A 24086-nucleotide genomic window follows, 5' to 3' on the forward strand; every position below is an offset into this window, starting at 1 on the left:
TATTGTTGAATTTCTAGAATGCTTGTCTTGTTCTCTGTCACCTCCAGGCCTGTGCTTTCCAGATTAGAAGAAAGTCTTCTCTCATTTTATTTTCCTATTCCAAAAATTCCTTTTTCAATGTACTCTCATTGTAACCTACACGTACCTCATTATAGCACTTATCACTCAACACTAGTAACACCCCTGGATTGTAAACTCTGTGTTTACTTTCATATCCCCACATAACATATCCCCTCTGGCACATAACAGAGGCTCAATAAACAATTAAGTTAATTCATTCATTCATTCATAATAGGGTAGCTTCATCAGAAGGTCCAAAATCCAATGGTCAAGACGCACTCTCCAACAGTGCAGTCTACTTTTTTTTTTTTTTTTTTTTGATGTGGACCATTTTTTAAAGTCTTTATTGAATTTGTTGCAACTTTACTTCTGTTTTATGTCTTGGTTTTTTTGGCCACGAGGCAAGTGGGATCTGAGCTCCCCCACCAGGGATTGTACCCACACCCCCTGCGTTGGAAAGCAAAGTTTTGACCACTGGACCACCAGGGAAGTCCCATTGTGCAGTCTGCTTTTGCTCCACTTCACTACTAAAGGTTGTCTTAATAAGAACCTCTCCTGGTTGGGCATTACTCAAGTTTGCCTATTATGTTCTTTATCTGTGTTTTCATGGTGGACCACCAATCCCCTTCACATAAATTTGTTTGTTCTTTAGATATGTTAACATATTTAACCAGTTAAGTATAGTGTTGCCAGCCTGGGTGCAGTTGTGTCTCTTTGGAGTGATTTTAATATATTATTTTTGGCCTCATCTGCTTTTGTTGATTTTAGGCTTCATTTTTTCCCCAAGTTCTTGTGGAGGTTGCTAACTCTCCCCCATAGTTCCCATGTTCTGGCGGCCAATAACAGCAAGGCCATTTATTAACATTTTTCTCTCTTGGATTTTTCTGGTTTGCAATAAAACAAATATGTTTTCCAATTGTTGGTAGCAACTTATGTTTTTTTAGCAGGATTCTTGCTTGTCCATGGGAAGAAACACTAATTTTGGGGAAAAGGTGACACTAATGGAGAGATAATAATAGGCAAGAAGTAGATTCAGAGTGCTCTTTCAGATACTTGAAATATGAAAAATAACACCTCATTAATATATGAAAAATACCTGTAGACTAACTGCACATGTAAAGCACTCATTCCCCTTAGAATTCCTGTTCAGTGAGCGCGGCACTCGGGCTTCAGGGCTTGTCCTGCACAGAACACTTGTCAGTAGGGTCTCTCAGTTACCCACACCAGAGTGCACTTCTCAGTCCTTCCTGCTCTTACCTCAATGGTAAACACTTCCCCTTTTACACACTTGCCTCCATTCTTCCCTTTCCTCCTCTCACCCCTCCTGCTAACTACTGGGCCTCTTCTTTCACTTTCACTGTGTTGTTTTGCTTCATAATTTTTTGAATATCTGTCTCACTAGACTATGAACTACTTCAGGGTAGAGATTGTGTCTTCTGGGTCCCTAACACACAAGCAGAGCTCAGACACAGTAGGTGCACAATAGTTATTGACTTAATAACTGAATATCCTAGAATATGTTTATTTTTATAGTCCAAATTTGCCTTCTTATTAATCTCAAAAAAATCACTCTAAACTAATTAAACAATCAAATTTTTAAATAGTCTAGAAAGATATATGCTTCTTATGATAGATTTAAGTAAAATCATTCACTTATAATAGTCATCTAAATTTTTTGGAAACTCTAGTACTAGTGGTGAAAGATATGATTGATATATATCTCTTCATTTGGAACTTAAGCTTGCATGTGCTTTTATTTTATAACTACCCTTGGCAGGGATATGAAACTATGTTCTAAAGATACCATTTAATTATTGAGTTGTAAAAATAATGTTTCTCCTAAAAAGAAATTTCGTTATTTTTTTCCTATGAAGATATGTGATAAAAAAGATGCATCATTTAATTTTCTTGTTCTTAATATTATTTTATCAGTAGAGATTAAGTACTATGAATAATAATTTATATTTTTCAATTCAAGAAATATTTTTGACCACCTATAATATGCCCAGCAACATAAATGCAATGTTCTATTTTTGGTGAAATAGACATTGAATTGGTTTTCTATGGCACTGCTTTTATTTTTCTATAATACTCTTAATATATATACATACTTCTAAAAATTTTAAACTAGAATATAATATTAGCATAAATTTGGAGACTGATTTCCTGAGCAAACCAAGCATGAAGACTGTGGATACTCTGCTGTTCTAATCTCAGAGTAACTTGGATTTGATTTAATGAGAGATTATTTCAGCTGATAGGGGAAGAATATCACATCACAAGCACAGCTGTAATTTTTATCTCTAGTTCAGAAACCAGAAACAAAAAGTTGCTTTCTGTATATATAAGGCATAGATGATAAAAGGTAAGTGCAGTTTCAGTGATTAGGCAGCCTTGCTCTGGTTTAATGAAACTCACATGGAACAACAAAATGATGGGAAAAGTTTGGACTGAGAGTCTGAGACTGTCATATAGTTCAGTTCTGCCTTTTAGTGATGACTTGGGAAGATTATTTTACTCCTCTGGTCTTCCATTTACATTCATTCAGTTATTCATCCAAGTGACAGATATTCATGGAATGGCTACGCTGTGCCAGAAACTGTTTTGTAGTGTGGGTATAGAACAATACTCAAGATGCTCTCATGGAATTTGTAGCCATCAATGTAGTATTCCTGAGAACAGGCTTACATTACTTGGATTATTGTTTTTGGGCTATGTAGACTTTTGAATTATAGCATATATCCAGGGAGTCTGCTACAATTCAGTTTGAATTTTCCTGTTTGGCTTGTGCCATGTAAAATATTTTATATTTATTAGTGTGGTAAGTTATATTCTCCAAATAAGTTTTCTACTTATAAACTTTGTATTTTATAAATTTCTTTGCCTTATTTCTTATTATAATACATTATTTGCTGTGAAAAATTTGAAAAATACATGAAGCATAAAAATCACTTATAATTCTATGACCTCACAAGAACGCCTGTTACACATGTGTTTATCTTATCTACTTTCAGTAGTTTATTAGGCATGTACTTTTTTGGTTATTTTTGCAAAACTTGAATCAAAATTCTGTAATTTATGTCCAACTTTTATATATTATTAATAATTTATTATTTCCTCATATACTAACTTCCAAACAAATTTCAAGGAGTTCTTTGCCAATTTGATGAATAAAAGGAATTCATCTATTTTTTATTTATTACTTTGAGCACCAGTGAAGTAGAAAATACATTTATTTTTATTATGAAATAAGTTAGGAATACAGAGCATAGATAATAATGTAACGAACATCCATGTATCCAATAATAAGTTTAAGAAAAAAAATTACAGATACAATTCTAGCCTTCAGTGTATTCTTCCTGGATGCATTTCTACTTTCCTCTCCCCAGAGGTTAACCACTAACTAGAATTTATTAGTCCCATGCATAATTTTTATACTTTTACTATGGAACTTTGTATGTTTAGTATTAGAGTATTGATATCCCAGTAGGATATATATACTACTGGAACTGTTAAAAAGGTATTATATTTTTTTGCTGTTTAGTCATGTTGATACATGAAGCTCTAGTTCAATAATTTTCACAGATTTATATGTCTATTATATGAATATATGAAATGTAAGTGTTGATGGATATTCAAGTGGTTTTCATTTTCATTACAAGCAAAAAATGCCGAACTGAACATTTTAATATGAATTTTCTATGTATATGTGAGACTGTTTCTAAGGAATATCCTTGGAGAGAAAGTGCTGGGTCACAGAATACTTACATCTTCAACTCTACTAGATACTTCCATATTGCTTTCCAAAGTGATTTTTCTGATTTATACTCTCACCAGTAGTGTATAAGTGTTCTAGTTCCTCCATATCCCAGCCAATCACTGGCATTACCAAACTTTACATTCTTGGTTAATCTGAGGGGTGTGAAATCATATCTCATTATGGCTTTAATTTGCACTTTTATTTTTATTGGGGTTGGGCATCAGGTTTAAATGGCATTTTCTCTTCTGTAATTGCCTTTTATATAATTTGTTATATAAAAACTAGCCTATCTTTTATGATTTATGATAGCTCTTTTTACCTTTTCTTATTAATATTTTCTTGGTTATATGCATTGCAAAAATTTTTCAGCCTGTGGTCATCTTTTAACTTTGTTGATGGAGTCTTTGTATGAAGTTTTAAATTTTAATGTACTTTAATTTAACAATCTTTTCCTTTATAGACTGTGATGATTATATCTTGTCTTTCTGTACCTTAAGGTCTTCAAAAGGTCATTTCCCCCTCAAAACATTCAAAACATTTAGTTACATTTTTCATATAAAATTGTTCAGACCAATATGGAATTTATTTTTTAGTATGGCATGAGGTAAGGGTATGATTTGCGGTTTTTTCTACAACCAATTGTTTCAGATTCATTTATCAAATAATCTATTCTTTTCCCACTGGTACTCAATGCAACATCTCTCATATAATTTCCATATATATAAGGGTATATTTCTGGGTTCTAACTCTTTCATTGATTTTTTTTGCACAGTACCAGAAACATGCCTGTTATTATAGCATCATAATAAGACTGAACACACTGCTTCATATGTTGCAGAGGTTACGCCCTGCATTAGGACACCAGGCTGAAAGGATGGGTGGAGTCTGAAATCCAAATCTTGCTCTGTGCACCCTGGCACAGGGCTGTGTCTGCCTGGAAGGAGGTGCACATTTTTCTAATTCACAGGAAGACATTGTTAGGCACTTTTTCCTCCTCTGGAAAATTGATAAAGGCTATCAGAAGCCCTGAATCAATGTCTGATTGGGCAATTCTCCTGCTTTGTCCTTCTTCGAAGGTGTCTTGGCTCTTCTAGGCCCTTCATTCTTGCTGAAAAAAAAAATTTTTTTTTTTGCTTAGATTTTCATTAGCCTTGCACGGTTTCTTTATTACTTTGTGGGGACATTGGCATCTTTTTGATATTTAATCTTTTCATTAATTGATATGGCCTATTCACTCATTTATACGTTGTTAATAATGCCTTTTAATACAGTTTAATAATTTCTTCATAAAGGTTTTAAAAATACTTCGTTAGATCTACTCCCAAGTTCTCTCTCTCTTTCTCATTGTTATTATGCACTGATACACACAGAAAATTGAATTTTAAAACTATGTTATTGATATTTAGGAACACAATTTTTGTATAGTTATGAATATACTTTCCTTATGGTTATTGTCCATTCACAGTGAATTTCCAGTTCAAAACTTTAATCCATTTTTCTTCTGGGGTACCTGTGGCTTGTCATTTCCCATCCAGTGATTTGTAAGAACTTTTAAAAGATTAAGGCTAATTGTTTTTGTCATATGTATTGCAACTTTTCTTTTTACAGTATGCCATTTGCCTTTTAGTTTTATTTATGTTGTTTTCCTTGACTGCAGAAAATTAGAATTTTTATGGAGTTACATACATCAGTCTTCTGTAGTTTTTATGTTTCCTCATACCAAGGTTAAATAACTGTTAATTTATATTTTCTTTTTGTTATTTTCATTTAACTTTTTAACTCATCTGGAATTTGTTTTGGTAATTTACTGTAATTAGCAATGTCTGTTTTTTTTTTTTTTTTTTTTTTTTTAGGTACGCGGGCCTCTCACTGTTGTGGCCTCTCCCGTTGCGGAGCACAGCCTCCGGATGCGCGGGCTCAGCGGCCATGGCTCACAGGCCCAGTCGCTCCGCAGCATGTGGGATCTTCCCAGACCGGGGCACGAACCCGTGTCCCCTGCATCGGCAGGCGGACTCTCAACCACTGCGCCACCAGGGAAGCCCAAGCCTACTTCATTTTGATTAAAGTGGTAGAGTGTAAACAACCTTCAATTTAGGGTTAGGAGATCTACCTGCATTTAAGTCCTGACTCTCAAGTTCTCATCTGTGTGACACCAACAATGCTCTTCTCTTATCGACTCTAAATTCCATTTCCTCATCAGTAAAAGAAGGATAAGTAGCTGTCTTATCCATTTCAGAAGTGTCGTCAGAATTGGGTAATAGAAGTGAAATAAAACGATCTAACTTCCAGTCCAATCTTCTCCGTTGTGAATGATCCCCCCCTCCCGCCCCCATCCCAGAAGAGATCTTCTGAAGGCAATAGATTATCTTTGTCCAGCCTTGTCTTTAATTTTTCTTGCTCGGGTTTCTCTTCCTGAAAAAACACATTACTGCGGTACTTTTTTTTAATCACTTTAGTAATTTTGAATACCAAGAGAACAATGTTTAGGTTTGTATCTCTCACCTCTTCATTTCATTTATCCTGTGTTTTTCTGTAGTTTTTTTTAAAAAAAATTAATTAATTTATTTTTGGCTACATTGGGTCCTCCTTGCTGCGAGGGCTTTCTCCAGTTGCGGTGAGTGGGGGCCCCTGTACGCCGCGGTGCGCGGGCTTCTCATTGCTGTGGCTTCTCGTTGCAGAGCACGGGCTGTCTAGGGCAGGGGGCTTCAGTAGTTGTGGCTCATGGTTTCTAGAGCTCAGGCTCAGTAGTTGTGGCCGCTCGGGCTTAGTTGCTCTGCAGCATGTGGGATCTTCCTGGACCAGGGCTCCAACCCGTGTCCTTTGCCTTGGCAGGCGGATTCCTAACCACTGCACCACCAGGGAAGCCCTCTCTTTAGTTTTAATTGCACTGAACTGAAACTCAAATTTTCAAAAGCTAATTTTAGTGGCCTTTTGGCCAGCAGAGCTTCAAGATAACTAACAGGAAAAATGTTTTTGTTTCCTTCCCTACAGCCACAGCAACCATAGAAAAGCATTTAACTGGGTACATTTTGGTTGCTTAAATCTTCGTCCATCCTTGGGGGGAAATTACTCATCTCCCTATAGTGGTAACTATAAAGAGAATGTTTTCCTAAAAGGGGCCAACTGGGCGGCTCCCTCTTTTCCCAACGCCCCGATTTCTATTCTTAGATCTGGAGATCCGCGGCAGCTTTTATTTTTCTTCTTCCTAGTTCCCAGACCTTCCGCGGGGCTGCAGGAGTCAAGGCTGGTGGGTCGGGTCGCGTGGGCCGCGGTGCCCACCGCGCGCCTCGCCGGCCGCTGCAGCGCCCGGGGACTGGGCACTTGGCGAAGTCCGCTGAGTCGGTTTCTTCCTGCGCGACTCCCGGCCGCGCCGCTGCGGAGAGTAGGATCCGGTCTCGGGAGGCTGCGCCGGCCCGGGGTCCCGTCTCGGCCGGCCCGGGGGCCACGGCCACTGTCACCCGGGCCGGGCGGGCTCTTGCTGCGTCCTGCCTGCCTGCCACGGTTCTGCGGGCACAGCACCTCAGCTGAACCTCTCGCAGGCCCCAGAGCTGTGTTTTGGCCCTGGGTGGGGGAAGGGGAAGCAGAGGAGGAAAGGGAGCGGGCGGGGGAGGGCGGCGCCGGACGCGGAGCCGCCGCCTTCGCATAAATGGGCGGGCGTGGGTGCAGATGGGGTCAGCCGGGAGCGCTGGCTGCGGGCGTTGAGCTGGGCTCGTCTTCCGACCGGAGCGGCCGGCCTTGGTGCGGGAGGGGCGGCCGGTTTGAAGCAGGGTCGGTCATGGCCAGTGGCAGCTGCCAGGACTGCGAGGAGGAGGATGAGGAAACTCTGAAGAAGTTGATAGTCAGGCTGAACAATGTCCAGGAAGGAAAACAGATAGAGACGCTGGTCCAAATCCTGGAGGATATGCTCGTGTTCACTTACGCCGACCACGGTAATCGTTTGCCAGGGAACTGTCCCTTTACCGCCCCCCGCCCCGGCCCTCCTTCCCCCCCGGCCTTTTTTTTACAAACTTTCTCCCCCCGAACTTTGTGGCCGCACAAACCTGGATTCTTGAGGAGCCGCAAACCCTCTACTCCTTAGGGCAGAAAAGAGCTGATAATTCTAGGAAGGTCTTGAGCTCACTTCTTTTGTTTTCTCCCTCCTTTTCAGACTTAAAAGGGGTGCCATGAATCGTGACTTTGCTACTTTTCCCTAACCCCCTTCTTTTCCAGCCTCCAAGTTATTTCAAGACAAAAATGTCCACGTGCCTCTGTTGATCGTCTTGGACTCGTATATGAGAGTCGCTAGTGTGCAGCAGGTAAAGGAGTTGTTTTCATTTCTCCCATTTCCCCTTCTCATTGGAAATAGGTGTTTTTCTATTAATATTCTATACCCAGAGTTCTGGGTTATTTCTGAGATTTGTCCTGACAAACCGCTGACTGTGGTTTTAAGATGGAAGCGTTTTCAAATCATTATCAAATGTTAACGGTGTAAGAGGGCCAACTGTGTGCTCCCTAATTGTATTTAAGAAGTAACTTTATACAGTCGGCTGGCAGAATATGGTTGGTGGTGGGAGGGGAATAATAATGGATTGAGGTTTCGTTCTGACATTGGCTAGATGGCTAGATCATCAGTGCTTAAATAAAATTATTCTAAGAATCTTCCCAATGTACAGCATGTCCTGCAGATGACACAATTGTGAATAGTTTGGGAAAGAGGAATAATGAACAGTAATAGAACTAATAATAATTAACTTAATAAAATGAAGTTACTGGCAAACTCTCATAGGTTTAAGGTTTTCTTTTTTTTTTAAACCTGAAGACAGATTTCTAACCTTCTTTAGTTGTAGTACACAATGTATTATCTAAAAAGTGATGTTTTAGGATTCCCCTGTAAGTTTAAATCTATACTTCTCAACCGTTTTCATATAAAATGAATGTAAAAGTGAATCTTAGAAACTGCACTGTAGGAAACCCAGAAATTTGTTACATATCTTAGATATATTTAAAAAGGAGCCTTAAGATGATAATTAAGGATGATTTACAGTCAAAACAAAATTACTGCCTAAGGTTAACTTCCTTTGTAGATATTGAGATTTGGGGAACTGAAATTACTTTTTTCATTTGCATGTTAGATCCTGAAGGGAAAGAGAATTGAACTTTGAACTCTATCGAGGTGCAATGTTTCTTAATACCTACTTGAGAGGCTAGACAGATGTAAGAATTATCTGGATCTCTTAAGTCTGTATCTGTCTATCTTATGCTAATCTCTGTGTCTAGCTATGTCTAGTTTGGGTGAAACATATCTAGCTTCTTTTATATGAAGATGTTTATATCTCAGATAAATGGTTACTTTTATTTTTCTTCAACTGAAATATTTCCCATCTGACTATTGATTTTCAGGTTGTTAGCAAATAAGATCATGAAAAAATGGAGACATGATAAAGACACTGTTCTTTTTAACACCCAATGTCTGAATTTTGCCCATGAAACATGAGTTTCATGGCAAACTGGCCTATTGTGCTTGCTACTCTCCACCCACATCATCCTTCTTACTTGCCTCTGCTTTGGTGTTCCAAAGTGCCTTGTCTGGCAGCCTCCATTCCTTGGATTCTGTTCTTGGTAGTCTCCTCTGCCAGGTACAACTCAGAACAATTGGGCCCTGGGTGGCCTTTGGTCTGCAGGGTCCAGAGGAGGCAGTGCTAGACTTGAGAATCCAGGGAAGCCTGCAACATTCCCACCACCTAATTCTTCTTCATTTTAGAAACTGCCTGAGCCTGGACATGTTTGTTTGGAGTAGTTATGAATGTCACTCAATATCCTTGCCCAGTAGGTACCAGAGATAAATGAAAATAAGGAATTGTCTTTTGATTTGGTAATTTAATGGAATAGAATTATTAGTTTCAGCACAATATATTACTCTACAAAGGGCATTATGTATATTATATCATTTGATTCTTGCTGGACTCTCACTATCCTCTCAGAAATCACACTGAATGTTTTTTCCTCAGAATAAGTAGCTCATTTAGGATCGCAGAGCTAGTGACAGGGTCAGGACTCAAGCTTCACACACCTTCAGAATCTTTTTCCATCATATAGTAGGTGCTGATGTCATAAGATTTTTACGCAAGTAAAAAGTACAATGGTATGATACAAATGCTGTGGCCATGCTACGCACAATGACATTATCGATTTAAATTATCATTGATCTTATCAAAGGGATGTGGAGTGGGGTAGCTCTACTGATATTTTAATACTCCACTTAAAAGAAAAAAAAATTTTTTCCTTCAGCTTTCTTCATATTACTGGTGAAATTAGTCTAGATATTCTTTAAAGCTTTATATCTTGAATCAGCTGGAGGTGCTGAATTAAAATCACTTGATGAATTTAAGGAGTTAAGGTAAAGTACCCTTCAAAAGTAAATAGTAAGGTTTGTTTTCAGAATTCATTTAACATGACATTCCAGACTCTGAATTTTTATTTTCAATGTCTTTTCATATTTTATTAGTTCTCCTTAATAAATGACAATCTTTAGAGAATTGGTAGTTAGGCTGCTGTCTTATAAATTTCTTTTCCTGCCAGTCATCTGATCATTTCTCTGTTCTTCAGTTTACATTACGTCTCTTTATCCACAGTTTCCACCTTTGATGTAAGTGAGTGAAATATATGAAAGTGACTAAAATTTTCTGTAACCCCTAGACTCTTTCCCATTGTGCATTACTTAGATGCTTGAGTTTACAGAATAATTATAATAAAGTGAAACTACCAATTTAATTGTATTATAACTGTGCAGGATGGGAGCCTTCTCTTTTTGAAAGATAAGCTTTTAATTGAATACACTAATGGATCAATTGTTACCTCTGCTTTGCTGCTAGCAATTCTATTTAATCTTGGAAGCTCAGTTGCCTCAGTCTTTTTGCAAAGCAATTGCTGATGCTGCTGTTTCATCAAGCAAAACAAAACAGGTTTTCTCCTTGAGTTAGCCATGCAGGTGCAGAGATGAGTATAGTATCCTGTGTGATTTATGATTTTATATTTCCCACCAGAAACTGTTCCAAATGTTAATTTTTGAAATACTTGGGGAAAAAAGTCTTGATGATTTTATGAAAGCACAAAAATAGCCAGTTTCTATGACATCCGGATTGTCAATGTCTGTTCGGCTTACGTGGAGGAGGTTGTCTACTTAAATATAGGTAAAAATAGCTGTCAGAAATTGCTTCCTTTTCAAGGAATTTGAAATCGTGTAAGAGGAAGTGATGACAGAGTATTGCAATTCATACTTAATCCAGAAAAGATCTGGAAATAATATTGTAACGAGATCTTATGTAATCACTTTTATCTTATTAAATACCCCTTGTTTATTCCTGTAAACAAGTAGGAAACGTGGCATTATTCCTTTTTGGTTGCATAGAGATTTCTCCCCTTGTCACTCAACCGTCTGTACCACTCAGCTCCAACTCACGTATCCAGTCTCATTTAGCAATGGGCCCCTCTTTGGCAGCCTCCTCACCATTTAGCATCTTACTTTCCTTCCTCACAACTCATCAGTATTAGAAGTTTCCATTTTCCTATTTTGAGTGACCAAATTTATAATTCTTTTGAAATCTGACTCAAATTCTACCTTTTCTGTATTATATTCTTCCCTGAGTAATTCTAGCGAATCCTGCTTTCAGGATTCATATTATATTGGTATTTATCATACATCGTGCTTAGGCACTTTTTCATTAATCTCTAGATCTGCATGTATATGCATTTTCTATTTTCTTTTTCTGACCATATCAAGTTTAGTTCTGTAATATAGTAGAAAGAATTGAAGAGTCCTTAAATTTGGGGAGGAAACTATAACAGGAAAAGTGAGTTAAATTTAATCTCCAGTTTGGAGTTAAAATATCGTATGTAAAAAAATGTATTTTTTTCAGAAGTAAAGAGCAGCTTATTCAAGTTGGCATCATGTATAAATGAGCTGAACGAAGGTATATTTAAAATGCATCAGTAAGATCATACTTAATTTGGGAATGTGAGAGAGTTTAGGGACACTTGTGATGTCTAAATCTCATCAGCTCATAGTTAGGTGTACGGAAGAAATCTAGAGGGGTCCACTGAGAAATTCTACCTCCTCTCTATCTCATAATGCCTGTCTCTTTTACCTATGAAAGACATTACATTGTCATCAGACGATACTACTTCTTTTGCTATTTTTTTCTAGCTCCATTATCTGGGGAGCAGTCTTTCCAGATAACTTACACTTTGCCATCAAAATCTCCAACTTCCCCTAATCCTCCATTCCAAACTACTTCATTTCTTCTTATAATTAAAGTACTAAATATTTAGAAGAAAATCTGTCAGGTAGATATGCCTTAAAATGTACGAAGGACTGAGAATAGCCTTTCCTGTACTTCATAATTTTGGTGTGTCCTCTAAAACTCTTTTTTTTGTGTGTTTTATTTCCTTTTATGTAGACAATAGGCAGTCTATTGCCTTCATCATTCAGAAATGTTATCATATTTTTGTATGCCTTTTCAGTAGATTTTTGAAGAAAGATGTATTCTAAGTATATGAGTTGCTTTTCTCAGTAAGCATTTTTAGAGTATCATTTTGTTTTAAAATAATTATTTTAAAATAATGTAGCCACCTATTCTATTAAGAATGAAGAGATTCTTTGACTGAATATATTCTATTTGTGTGGTTTTTTAAAAAATGTGAATATTTGTCTTTCTTGTTTTTAGGTGGGTTGGTCACTTTTATGCAAATTAATAGAAATCTGTCCAAATACAATGCAAAGCTTAATGGGTCCCCAGGATATTGGACATGATTGGGAAGTCCTAGGGGTTCACCAGTAAGTATGTAAAAACAAACTGCATTGAGTATTTATCTGTACATATGACAACCCTTCCCTTGATACATTATATTTGCAATCCAAGCCAATCTAGTAAAAATCCTTTAAAATACATATAGTTTTCCCTGAATCAATGGTTTACATTTATAGAGAGCTTTTGACTCAGAAGTCTATAATCTATTTGAATTAGAAAACTAACATTTGAGGTAAGAAGTCAGGTGTTGTTATTATTTTAGTAATATAATAATAGTTATACAATTGATTAAGTTGTAGATTGTTGATGACTGTTTATGAATTCAAACCAAGGAAAGATTTTTTCTTTTCTTTTTTTTTTTTTTTTGCGGTATGCGGGCCTCTCACTGTTGTGGCCTCTCCCGTTGCGGAGCACAGGCTCTGGATGCGCAGGCTCAGCAGCCATGGCTCACGGGCCCAGCCGCTCCGCGGCATGTGGGATCTTCCCGGACCGGGACACAAACCCATGTCCCCTGCATCAGCAGGCGGACTCTCAACCACTGCGCCACCAGGGAAGCCCCTCTTTTTTTACTTTTTAATAGTAGAACTGACACAAACCACTACTTCTTCAAAACAAAAATATGGGAACTAAAATGTTAGTTCTATAAATAGTAATTTAGAAATTTATGCTTTACTGTCTTTAAAAAGTACATTTATGTATATTCATACATATATATTTAATGAGCTTAAACTACAGCTTTCAAAATGAAGAAAAAAGAGGAAATTATCTTTCAGCACATCTGCAGCCAAATCCTGATAGCCATTTACCAGCTATATTATTGCAGTTTGCAACATAATGACTTCTTAAATGAGACTACTTCTTTAGCCATAATTAGTTAAGAAAAACTTTTCTGAAAAAAAAATGTGTTTCCAGGAAAATCCTTTTTGGAAAACTTTGTTTCTTGACATTTAACAAAATATCTTCTGTCATCAACTTTAGGTGTTCTTTATACCTAATGTGACTCTTCTTTACCACAGAGAAGTGAATACTAATTGCTTCCAAAGGCATATTGCTTGTGGAAAACGTAATTAATGCAAAACTAAATTTTACATCTTTGCATTAGTTATTAGTATTAACTGTGGCTGCAGATTTTGACAAATCAGAGCTGTTTGTTCATAGGCGAGCATGTCCGTGCTTATACATTTTTCCATCTTTGATAAACTTGTGTTGCTGTTCTTCGGTTTCTAGCATCTAAAGACTGTGCTCTGAAAAGAGACTAATTACAGTTAATAGGTGTTCTCTGAAATCTCTGAAATTCTATGAGTCAGTAGTAAAGAATACTGCATTTAATGAGGAATTAGACAAAATATGCCTGCAATTAGTAGTTGTAATGTTATGTGTCCCTTGGTTTGGATGAGAATTTCCAAGATCCCCAAAGATTAGCCATCTATAACTTTAGGGAGCAATGGAAAACTCATCTAGTCATATTCTGGTATACACCAAATGTTCAAATTAACTTACATAAACGTTTCTACAGGAAGTTTCATTCACTCATTTATTTGGTCACTCACTCATCATTCATTCATCTTCTGTTCATCAGGTATTACACTCCTTTAGGCCAGAAGTAGTGTGAACAGTGTAGACACATTCTCTCTACAGTGGAGCATATTAGATCATTACCAGCAAATATTTATTGTAAAACATATCTCCTTATATTCAAGGACTTTTATCCCCCCAAAGGCTTACAGTACTAAAGGAGAAATCTCTTGTGTGGTGTTGAAGTCAGGAATAGTGGGAGTGGTGCAGGGAGAGGTAGGGGCAGCATAGGTAGGAGGAGAATTGACAGAGTCGAAGGACAGGGTCTCTCAGTTCCTCACCTCACCACCTGGAGACCACGTGCCAAGTTTCTTGGATCTAGGTGAAGCCATGGAGGCTCTCTCTTCTTCTAACAATAGAAAGCCAAACAGCACTGGGGTAGGAATAGACTAAAGATTGCATATTTTAGAATTGATAACTCAGGGGCTCAAATTTAATGCATTTGAACTAATTGAATACTATTGATAGACTAGGTTCACTTACTGTTATAAAATATCAATTTCTCTTTCAAAAATAGTAAAAATCAATAATTTAAATATTCAAATGGTTCTTAATTTTTATATACAAGCTAACATTTTAATTACATCTCTCTATAATAATATCAATGTGTATAACATAATTTACAAGTTTGTATCACATATAAAATGATTGATCCCTTGGTGCATATAACTCAATATTATTTTGGATATAGAATTGGGTGAAATAGTTAATAGTTGAATTTGAATATTTAGAGGAAAAAGTTATAACTTTTCTATGGAGACTCATAATAATTCCCTGTTAGTCATCATAAACCTGGCTCAGGTTTACAGGGAGAAAAAATACACTAGCTTCAATATAGGGAATGAAATACAATGAGATGAATAAAAATGTAGGTGAGTAAAAAACAATATCTAAAAGAGCAAACATCTAGGTATGATCTTGATTTTTGTTTTTAATTACAGACTGATTCTTAAAATGCTAACAGTTCATAATGCCAGTGTCAACCTGTCAACAGTTGGATTGAAGGCCTTAGATCTTCTCCTAACTTCAGGTAGTATATACACACATTTTTAATGTTGACTGAAAAAAACATTTTAAACCATTTGCTAAATGTGTTTTGATGTTATTTTTTTAAAGTATAATCACATAATATAACCTCAATATTGATGATTTCCAAAATTCTGTTTCCATTTTCCATTTTTTAAAAATAAATTTATTTATTTATTTTTGGCTGCATTGGGTCTTGGTTGCTGCGTGCAGGCTTTCTCTAGTTGCGGGGAGCAGGGGCTACTTTTCATTGTATGTGTGGGCTTTTCACTGGGTGGCTTCTCTTTATTGTGGAGCATGGGCTCTAGGCACGTGGGCTTCAGTAGTTGTGGCATGTGGGCTCAGTAGTTGTGGCTCGCGGGCTCTAGAGCACAGGCTCAGTAGTTGCGGCGCACGAGCTTTGTTGCTCTGTGACATGTGGGATCTTCCTGGACCACGGCCCAAACCCGTGTCCCCTGCATTGGCAGGCAGATTCTTAACCATTGTGCCACCAGGGAAGCCCCTCCATTTTCTTTCCTTATCTCTTTTCTCTACACTTTTTCTCTCAAAAATACCACCCAACATCTTGGCCTTAAACATCACCTTATATATTACTCCCAAATCTAATGTCTGCCCCCAGCTTTGCTCCTCAGATCTGGTCCCACATCTCACATTCTCATTAGTTTGTTAGCCATACATGTCCTTGTCTTGACTGTATTGTACTTCATTATATCTCTAATATGTTTTCTATAATATATGCTCTAGAGTATGACATAATAGTAATACATCATAATAAAAATATATAGCATTTCTTCTTGAGTGCTTGCTAAATGCTAGGCTTAACATGTAAAATACTTAATATGCTTTTAAAAGCATAATCCTCAAAACATCCCTTGAGTTTATTATTTTATCTCAGTTTTCTAGAGAACACTGAAGCATAGAGAGATTGCCTCAGCCAAAAAGTAGTAGAACCAGGGTCTGATTTCACATGTCAGTTTCTTTCCCTGAGTAAACTTATACTTGGAGGATAATGGACCTGAAAATAAAGAATGTTGCTGTGGTGCAATAGTTGTGATCATTGCTGTGACAGACACTTGCTATGATGTAAGGTTCTGAGAAGAAAGGCTCCTTTCAGGGAAGCTAAGCATGAAGGATAGGGTGGATTTCCTTCAAAGCGTGAAGGGTGCTTTAGGTCAAGAAAACAGCATGTGCAGCGTTGCAGAGGCCTGGGAGGGGCTGGATGTGTGGGTGGTAAGATTTTTAAAGGCCCTCATTGGCCATGCTAAGTGATGAAGGTCCAATAGGAGAAAGAGAAAGGAAGAAAGAGGGTGAAGATCAGAGAATGAACTGAAGAGGGATAGGAAAGGCCAGAAGGTACTCACCACTTCACCAGAGCCTTTTATTAAAATATATAATGGGATGTACTAACTAGTCTTAACCATAATTTATTTAAACTCATCCTTGGGATCTTGTTTTTTGGTGGGGGTGGGGAGGTAAAGATTTATTCTCCATTTGGCAATGGACAGGAGGTTTATGAATTTGAGAAATCTCCCAACATGAATATATCAAGGTTAGCAGCATGTAGACAAATAGTAAATTTGACATGTGTTTTAAAAAGACTAGTTAATTTCTTCCACGTAACATTAAGAATTTTGAGCTTTTAGGAAAATTTGTAATGTGTTTTAGAGTTCATTTCAGGTACTTATTAGAGGCTAATTTATGAATCATTTTTTTGTTTGGCTTATTTGTTAACTGAGGTAATAGTTATTGGCACTTACTGCTGTGCTGGCTGCTAGAGAAGTCTCAGACAGGTGAGGCAAAGTTCCTACAATGTAGAAGTTCATAGTCCAGCACCACTGTCCAATATAACTTTTTGCAATGAAGGAAATGTTGTATATGTTCAAAATCATGGCGAGTAGCCACGTGTGGTGGTTGAACATTGGAAATGTGAGAAACTGAATTTTAATTTTATTTAACTTTAATTGATTTAAATTTGAGTTTAAGTAGCTTCATGTGATTGGTGGCTACGGAATTGGATAGCACTGACAAAGAGATAAAAAGCATTTAAAGAAATGATTTCAATGTAATGAGGAAAGTACTCTAACAGAGATATGAAGAAAACCACGATAGGAACAAAGAGAAGACAGCAGCTAAGCTCATTTGTAGGAGTTAAGAGCATGGTCATGACCTGCTTTAATTTTAATCCAGCTCTGCCTCTTATTTGTTCTACTTTGGGCAAAGTCACTGCATCACTTCTGTGCCTCAGTTTCCTTATCTCTATCTAACATGAGGATTGCACCTACCTCACGGGGTTGTGGTGGTTTACACGTGTTAGAGTGAACTATCAATACTTCAACCTATGTCTGACATGTTATGTGCTATAGAAGTGTTTGCTACGACTACCACTCCTACAGTTTTTATTGACAGAATAGGTACTGTTTGTGTTATTTCTTGATTTAAGGTAGGATCATATTTGGTGCAGAAAATGGCAAGGGCATTCCACGCAGCTAGTGCAAGTACAAAAAGATATCAAAAGAAATGTGTTCATGATGAGCAAGGGGTTTAGCATGTTTGGAGTCAGTGGTGCAGGGAGGGACGTGAGGCTGATGAGATACATGTAGTCTGTGAAAAGTCTTGTTTGTCAGACTGAGGAGTGCGAGAAGGCCTTAGAAGACTTCAGCAAGGGATTTACAGATCACGTTTGTGTTTTAGAAATATAATGCAGCAGGTAAACTAGTTAGGTAGGGATTTGGACCTACCAGAGCAATTATGCAATTGTGTTTGCATTCTAGGTGAGACGTGTTGGGGTCCTGAACAAGACAGAGATGGAGGGGCCTAGTTCAAAAGGAGTTTTTGAGATATTTAGAAGTTAGACTTGAAGGACTTGGTAATGAGTTGATTCTTTGGCTAGTCAGAGAATGAGAAGAGAGAGGGAGGATGAAAGAAGGAAGATGACTGTAGTTTCTCTGGTAACTATTGGATGGTGGTTATTGATGAAGAGATGGAACTGGAGTAGGCTAGGTTTGGGTGGCCATGGAGTATTCAGGTGGTGTTGTCTAAGAGGCAGGTAGAAATGTTTCAGGAATTCGGGGCAAAAGGTCTTGGCTATGGGTATTGATTGGGAATCACAGAGTTATAGGAAAGTGTACTGGGAGTTTATCTCATTTAGAAAGACTGTAAAGCTTGATAGGTCTAACATCTGGGGCAATTACGTGGTTCATCAGAAAGAGAAGTCCACAAACCATTCATAACCCTCATGTAAAAATGAAGACATTAAATGTTAAAGCAGCTATTTACTTGGAGCATATTCTCTTTGAAATAGGTAAAATCACTTTGCTGATACTGGATGAAGAAAATGATATTTTCTTGTTAATTTTTGATGCCATGCGCACATTTTCAGCCAATGACGAAGTCCAGAAACTTGGATGCAAAGCTTTACATGTGCTGTTTGAGAGAGGTATTTAAAATGTCAAATTCTTTATTTTGATATTTATGTAAGAAGAAATGGTTTATAGTGGGATAAGTAGGATATAATTATGATAATAAGAAAATATCTGAAATTGTACTATTTATTAAAAGTTGGATTGTCAGTCAAGGATAAGTAATGGGGTTAATTCAGAAATATTGCTTGTTTTTGCAGAATGAATTTCATTCATGGATTATCAATTATGCAATTGTAGTAAACTTTCTTCCATTGCTTAGCAAGGCATAGGTTCACTTTGCAAACTGTATGTGTAGGAGTTAAGGAAGAAAAAGCAATACTGTGAAGCCAAGCATAGGTTAAGTTTGGGTTTATAAGTCATCACCAGAGGTTTTAGAAATTGCTAAAGGCTCTGGATAAAGAGCTAAGAGGTTTACAAAGTGTCCTTTAGGAAAAAGACTAATATGTATTTTATCACATGGCACTGAGAATGATGACAGAGATAGCCATGTAATTTTATAGTTGGTTGGAACCTTTAGTCCTTCCACTGGCTTGGTGAGGAAATGGATCAGAGAAGTGAAATGAGCAACCTGCCTGAGAGTACACAGCTAGTTATCTCCATTACAATTCAATTTACCACAGTTTTTGAGAGCACCTTTTGTGTCATTATGAAAGCCAACAGTGCTAGGAGTTTAGGATAAGAATAACGTATGTGGGCCCTGTGTTCATATCAGTTTACCTACTCTAGTTTCTGGAAGCTCCAGGAATGGAAATTCTACTGTTTAATTCCCTGTCTTATTCCAGAAGGGCTTCAAATAGCTTATAGATATTTATAATACATTAGAGGAAAAGAAAAATGAATGAGGAAATGGGTGAAGGGAAAATGATATGAAGCTAGGTTAAATTTACTGCTTACTTCAGATCCTGTATCTTTGCAAAGGGATGGACCAGAAATTTGGTTCTTTGCTTCCTATCAGGCAAAGAGGTAAACATCATTGGTTACAAAGTTACTTGAGATAAAAGTAAACTCATTAATCAGAAGAAGCAATCAGTCTCATGGGAGACTTGAGAAAATACTCCCTTGGGTTTCCCTGGATAAGTTGATAAAATACATACAGTTTGCAAGGAACACAAAGTGTATTTCAGTGAAAGAGATTCTATCAAGAGTCAGAACAGCATGGACATGGGGCTCAGCTCTCTGATGGTGGAAGAGAGGAATGGAGGAACTACATGTCTTTCAGGCTGTCTTCTCTAAATGTCATATCTTGAAACTAAGCTTTTCATAAGAATTGGGCAGAATAGAGTTTGAGGAATTACTGTCTTGAGGGCTTATAATCTTCTGTGCTGCAGTTTAAGGGGCACATTCTTATTCATGAAAGAAGGGTTAGCATCACTCACCAGCATTGTGGGATCCATCTAGGACATATGGAGAAGCGCCAGGGAATGTTAAAAAGACGATCTTATTTGATAGATCAGCGCTGACAGTGTTGTGATTGTATATGTAAAGTAGAAACATTTCTGAAGTTTTCAAGAATATGAAGTTCCCCATTACTTAGTGGCACATGTAAAGTTAATTTTCAAAATTTGAAACTATGCTCTGGAAACTGTTTCATAAAATGAGAAGGTTTGGTGATACTTCTCATTTATTAGAAGAACCCAGTCAATTTCACATTATATTATATGGACTATTGGTGTAAAGTTGAACAGCAAAAAGTAATGTTGATTATGAAGAGTGACACTAACATTTATGTCAGTGTCCTTCTCAGGCTAGATAAACCAGATTTTTATACATGTTTTTGAGGTTCCCACCCAATAAAATGACTCCAAATGAAACTCATTGGCTTGATCCCAAGACTTTAATTATGAAAATTAATGATGACAATTTTTGATCTCTGATGAAGTCAGACCATTAAGATAAAGTATTTCAAAGTCTAATTACTTGTTATTTGCTAAAGTTCATTCCTCTTGAACTCATCCACTTAGCTGAGCTGCCCTTCAACAATGTACCATTAACCACTCCTTTTTTTTTTTTTTTTTTTTTTTTGCGATACGTGGGCCTCTCACTGCTGTGGCCTCTCCCGTTGCTGGAGCACAGGCTCCAGACGCGCAGGCTCAGTGGCCATGGCTCACGGGCCCGGCCACTTCGCGACATGTGGGATCTTCCCGGACCGGGGCACGAACCCGTGTCCCCTGCATCCGCAGGCGGACTCTCAACCACTGCGCCACCAGGGAAGCCCAACCACTCCATTTTAAGTATTGTGATATGTTCATTTCAGTAGGCCATCTTTATTATTCATTGATTAGTTTTCTCTAGAATCTTTCAAATGAAATTGTAAATAATTTTATTTTTCTGAGAAGTTTGGTCACTACATGGTCACTACATTTCAAAACATGGAATAACTAATATGGGTCAAAACAATTATTTTAACCTCAATAGCTATTTTCCCCGTTATAAAATTCCTAGGAAGTGCTCTTTGCTAAAATATAATTTTTAATTTGTTTGTTGTATCTACTGTCTTATCTAATCATCATGAATATTATATTTTTGAGTAATTAAACTTTTATATCATGTTTGAGCTCTTTCGGTATTTTGTCTTTCATTTTTTAGTTTCAGAGGAGCAACTGACTGAATTTGTTGAGAATAAAGATTATATGATATTGCTAAGTACATTAAAACATTTTAAAGATGAAGAGGAAATTGTGTTTCATGTACTGCACTGTTTATATTCCCTGGCAATTCCTTGTAAGTAGCCTGCATACATGGTTTCATTTTTGAATCTGAAAAATTACAATATATCTTCTTTCTGAGTGTGTTTCAAAAATATTTTTATTATTTAGAAACTTGTAGATGCTAAACTCATTCATTTATTCATTTAATAAATTTTTATTTATTGATGCTGTACTGCTACCGGCTCTGGGCTTGGTGCTGGAGAAACAGTAGCAGAAAATATAAACATATTTCTTTCCTTTTCTGACCCCATAGTACCCCACAAGATACAGATAAGCATGGAAGTGATTACGAAGTATTATAGGGCAAGTGTTGGCAGAAGTACCTAGGGTTTTGAGAACAAACAGGGAGTGAGGCAAGATCTCTCAGCGGAGTCTTGAATGATGAGGAGAGCTTTGTGTGCGGAGAGGTGTGAGGTGAAGTAGAAGTACAGGCAGTATCCCAGGCAGTGGGCATCCTAAGCGTAAAGATCCTGGAGCAAAAGATAGCATAGAGGAATCAAGAGGATAAAAGTAGCTCAGTAAACTGTATTTATAAGTGTGTGCACGCATGCGTGTGTGTAATACACATGTAGAGCCCTGAGCATCTGCTCCTGTGCCATTTCATGGAGGTAGGGGAAGGGCTCGATGAGAGTCAGTGGATGAGGCTGGAGACATAACCAGATCCCAGGGCCTGAAAAGCCACAGGAAGGAGTTGGAACTTTATTGTGATTCTTGTTTAGCATTTGGGTGATGCTATGAAATCTAGCCACTTTTATAACAAAAAAAGTACAAATAAGAAGAAATTAATTTGCTGTGTATGCTACCAGTGAATACTAATGGACAAAAATAATACATCAGATTTCTATTACTTTTGTAAGTGCACATGAGCATTTTGTATTTCATGTATTACCTGTTTGGGCTTGTACAGGATTTACACATGCATTTATCTGGTAATAATTTCATCTTCACACATGTGAAGTTGTGAGGATTAAATCAGTTAAATAATGTGAAAAATGTAGAATAGTACCTGGTAATGTAATGTAGTAAGTGTGGTTAAAACACTGACAGTATTACTACATGCTTTATATTTCATACATATGTAGCTTATTATATATAATATGCGTATATGGTTTCAGACATAGAAATCTCACAGATGTGAGACTAATCGCCTTGTGAAAGAATGCCCGTTCTTAATAATGGTTATAAAATCCATCATTTTCTTATCCATGGAAAGTTAAACTCTTAGAAGTAGATGGGGCAGAACAATAATAGGAAATGGAATTTAAACTTCTCTGAGTCATCTACTGCCAACAAACTGAATATATTCTTCATTTTACCTTTCCTTGGCTATACATTTATTTATTTATTTTGTGTTGGTTGTTTTGAAATTCATTCTTTTCCACCCACATCACCATAACTCCAGTGTAAATGTGCTCATTCATAAAGAAAGGTCAAAGAAAGCAGCAACTAAAACTTAAAAAAAAGCAAGTGTCTTAAACTTTACCTTGAATCTAGAGCAAGTTGTATCTTTGATTCTGAATAAAAGGAGGTAATTGCGTTGAGGCCATTTCCTTTCATTTCCTTCTTTTTCCATATTTAGTGTTTTTTTAAATACAAATTAAACATTAAAAATGTAGTTTTTGGAAAACAGTTGGTTAGTTTGATTGTGCCAGAAAAGAAAGAAAAATGTTTTGCAAACACCTTTTTTCTGTCTGTTTTAAGAATAGTCAACATTTCATTCAGACATATAAATTAGTTTTCTCCACATAGGTTCACATACTCTATTGATTAATTGCCTTTCCCAGTGGATTCTTTCCTTCCTTTGTGGTTCACCTATGTTTATCCCTTAGTTATACATTTTAATATTATGTCCCTCCTCTCCCCTTCATCCATTCTTTTCCCTGTCTATCTCAGAGCCTTCAGGAAGCTCGGTTTTGCTGCCTTTTACAATGGCTGCTCTTCTGCTGCCCTTCTGGAATGGACAGGAAATAGATGATAGCTGATTCTGCCTCTTCTATTTGATATAATCTTGATTTTCTTTCTGTTGGTTTGAGGAAAGGAGCAATTAAAATCCGTTATCCAATGGAATAGTGCCTCATTCGGAAACAGGCCCCAAATCCATTTATTTGAAAACTTACAGCCAAAACTTTACATATTTTGACTTACATAAAAAGCACTCTCAGTTTTCCCTTTATTTTAAGTTTTTAAGCCAAAAATACAGGAATAAAGCAACTTTCCCTTAATGCTAGAGATGAGTCCTAAATTGTATTATATTAACATCGAGCAACAGTATTTTTATAGCTATTTGACAGAACAGTATATTTAAATTTGGAAATGTAGCCATTATACTGCCATATATTTAAAATCTCTGTAAGGTGTCTTTGTATGCATATTTAAAAGGGGAAATTATTACCTTATTGAAAATTATGATTTCTTTAAATTTAGGCAGTAATGTTGAAGTCCTCATGAGTGGCAATGTCAGGTGTTATAATATTGTGGTAGAAGCCATGATAGCATTCCCTATCAGTGAAAAAATCCAAGAAGTGAGTTGCTGCTTGCTCCATAGGCTTACATTAGGTAAGTTATAATTCTTGGTTAATTTATCGCAGTCTATATGATGTAAGTATATATAGCATACATATGCTTATGTTTAAGTAAATATTGACATACACTGGATGGAAATATTGTAAATTAGCAAACTGTTCTGCCATTCTTAGGTGGAATTTTAATAGGAGTGGCAAAAATAAAAGTGTGCAATATGAGAAGTCTT

At 36.9% G+C, this 24086-nt stretch overlaps 1 protein-coding gene across 1 annotated transcript in view; it reads left to right on the forward strand.

The window, feature by feature from the left end:
• The first annotated feature begins 7508 nt into the window (after window positions 1-7508).
• Window positions 7509-24086, forward strand: part of LRRK2 (leucine rich repeat kinase 2) — a 153818-nt gene continuing 137240 nt past the window's right edge. The window contains exons 1-7 of the mRNA XM_060024585.1: window positions 7509-7749; window positions 8030-8115; window positions 12523-12632; window positions 15123-15211; window positions 18509-18643; window positions 21216-21350; window positions 23762-23893. Coding sequence (XP_059880568.1) covers window positions 7596-7749; window positions 8030-8115; window positions 12523-12632; window positions 15123-15211; window positions 18509-18643; window positions 21216-21350; window positions 23762-23893 — 841 coding nt within the window. The 5' untranslated portion in view covers window positions 7509-7595. The remainder of the gene's footprint in view (window positions 7750-8029; window positions 8116-12522; window positions 12633-15122; window positions 15212-18508; window positions 18644-21215; window positions 21351-23761; window positions 23894-24086) is intronic.

This window comes from Delphinus delphis, chromosome 11 (genome assembly GCF_949987515.2).
Source record: "Delphinus delphis chromosome 11, mDelDel1.2, whole genome shotgun sequence".
NCBI classification, from domain to species: domain Eukaryota; kingdom Metazoa; phylum Chordata; class Mammalia; order Artiodactyla; family Delphinidae; genus Delphinus; species Delphinus delphis.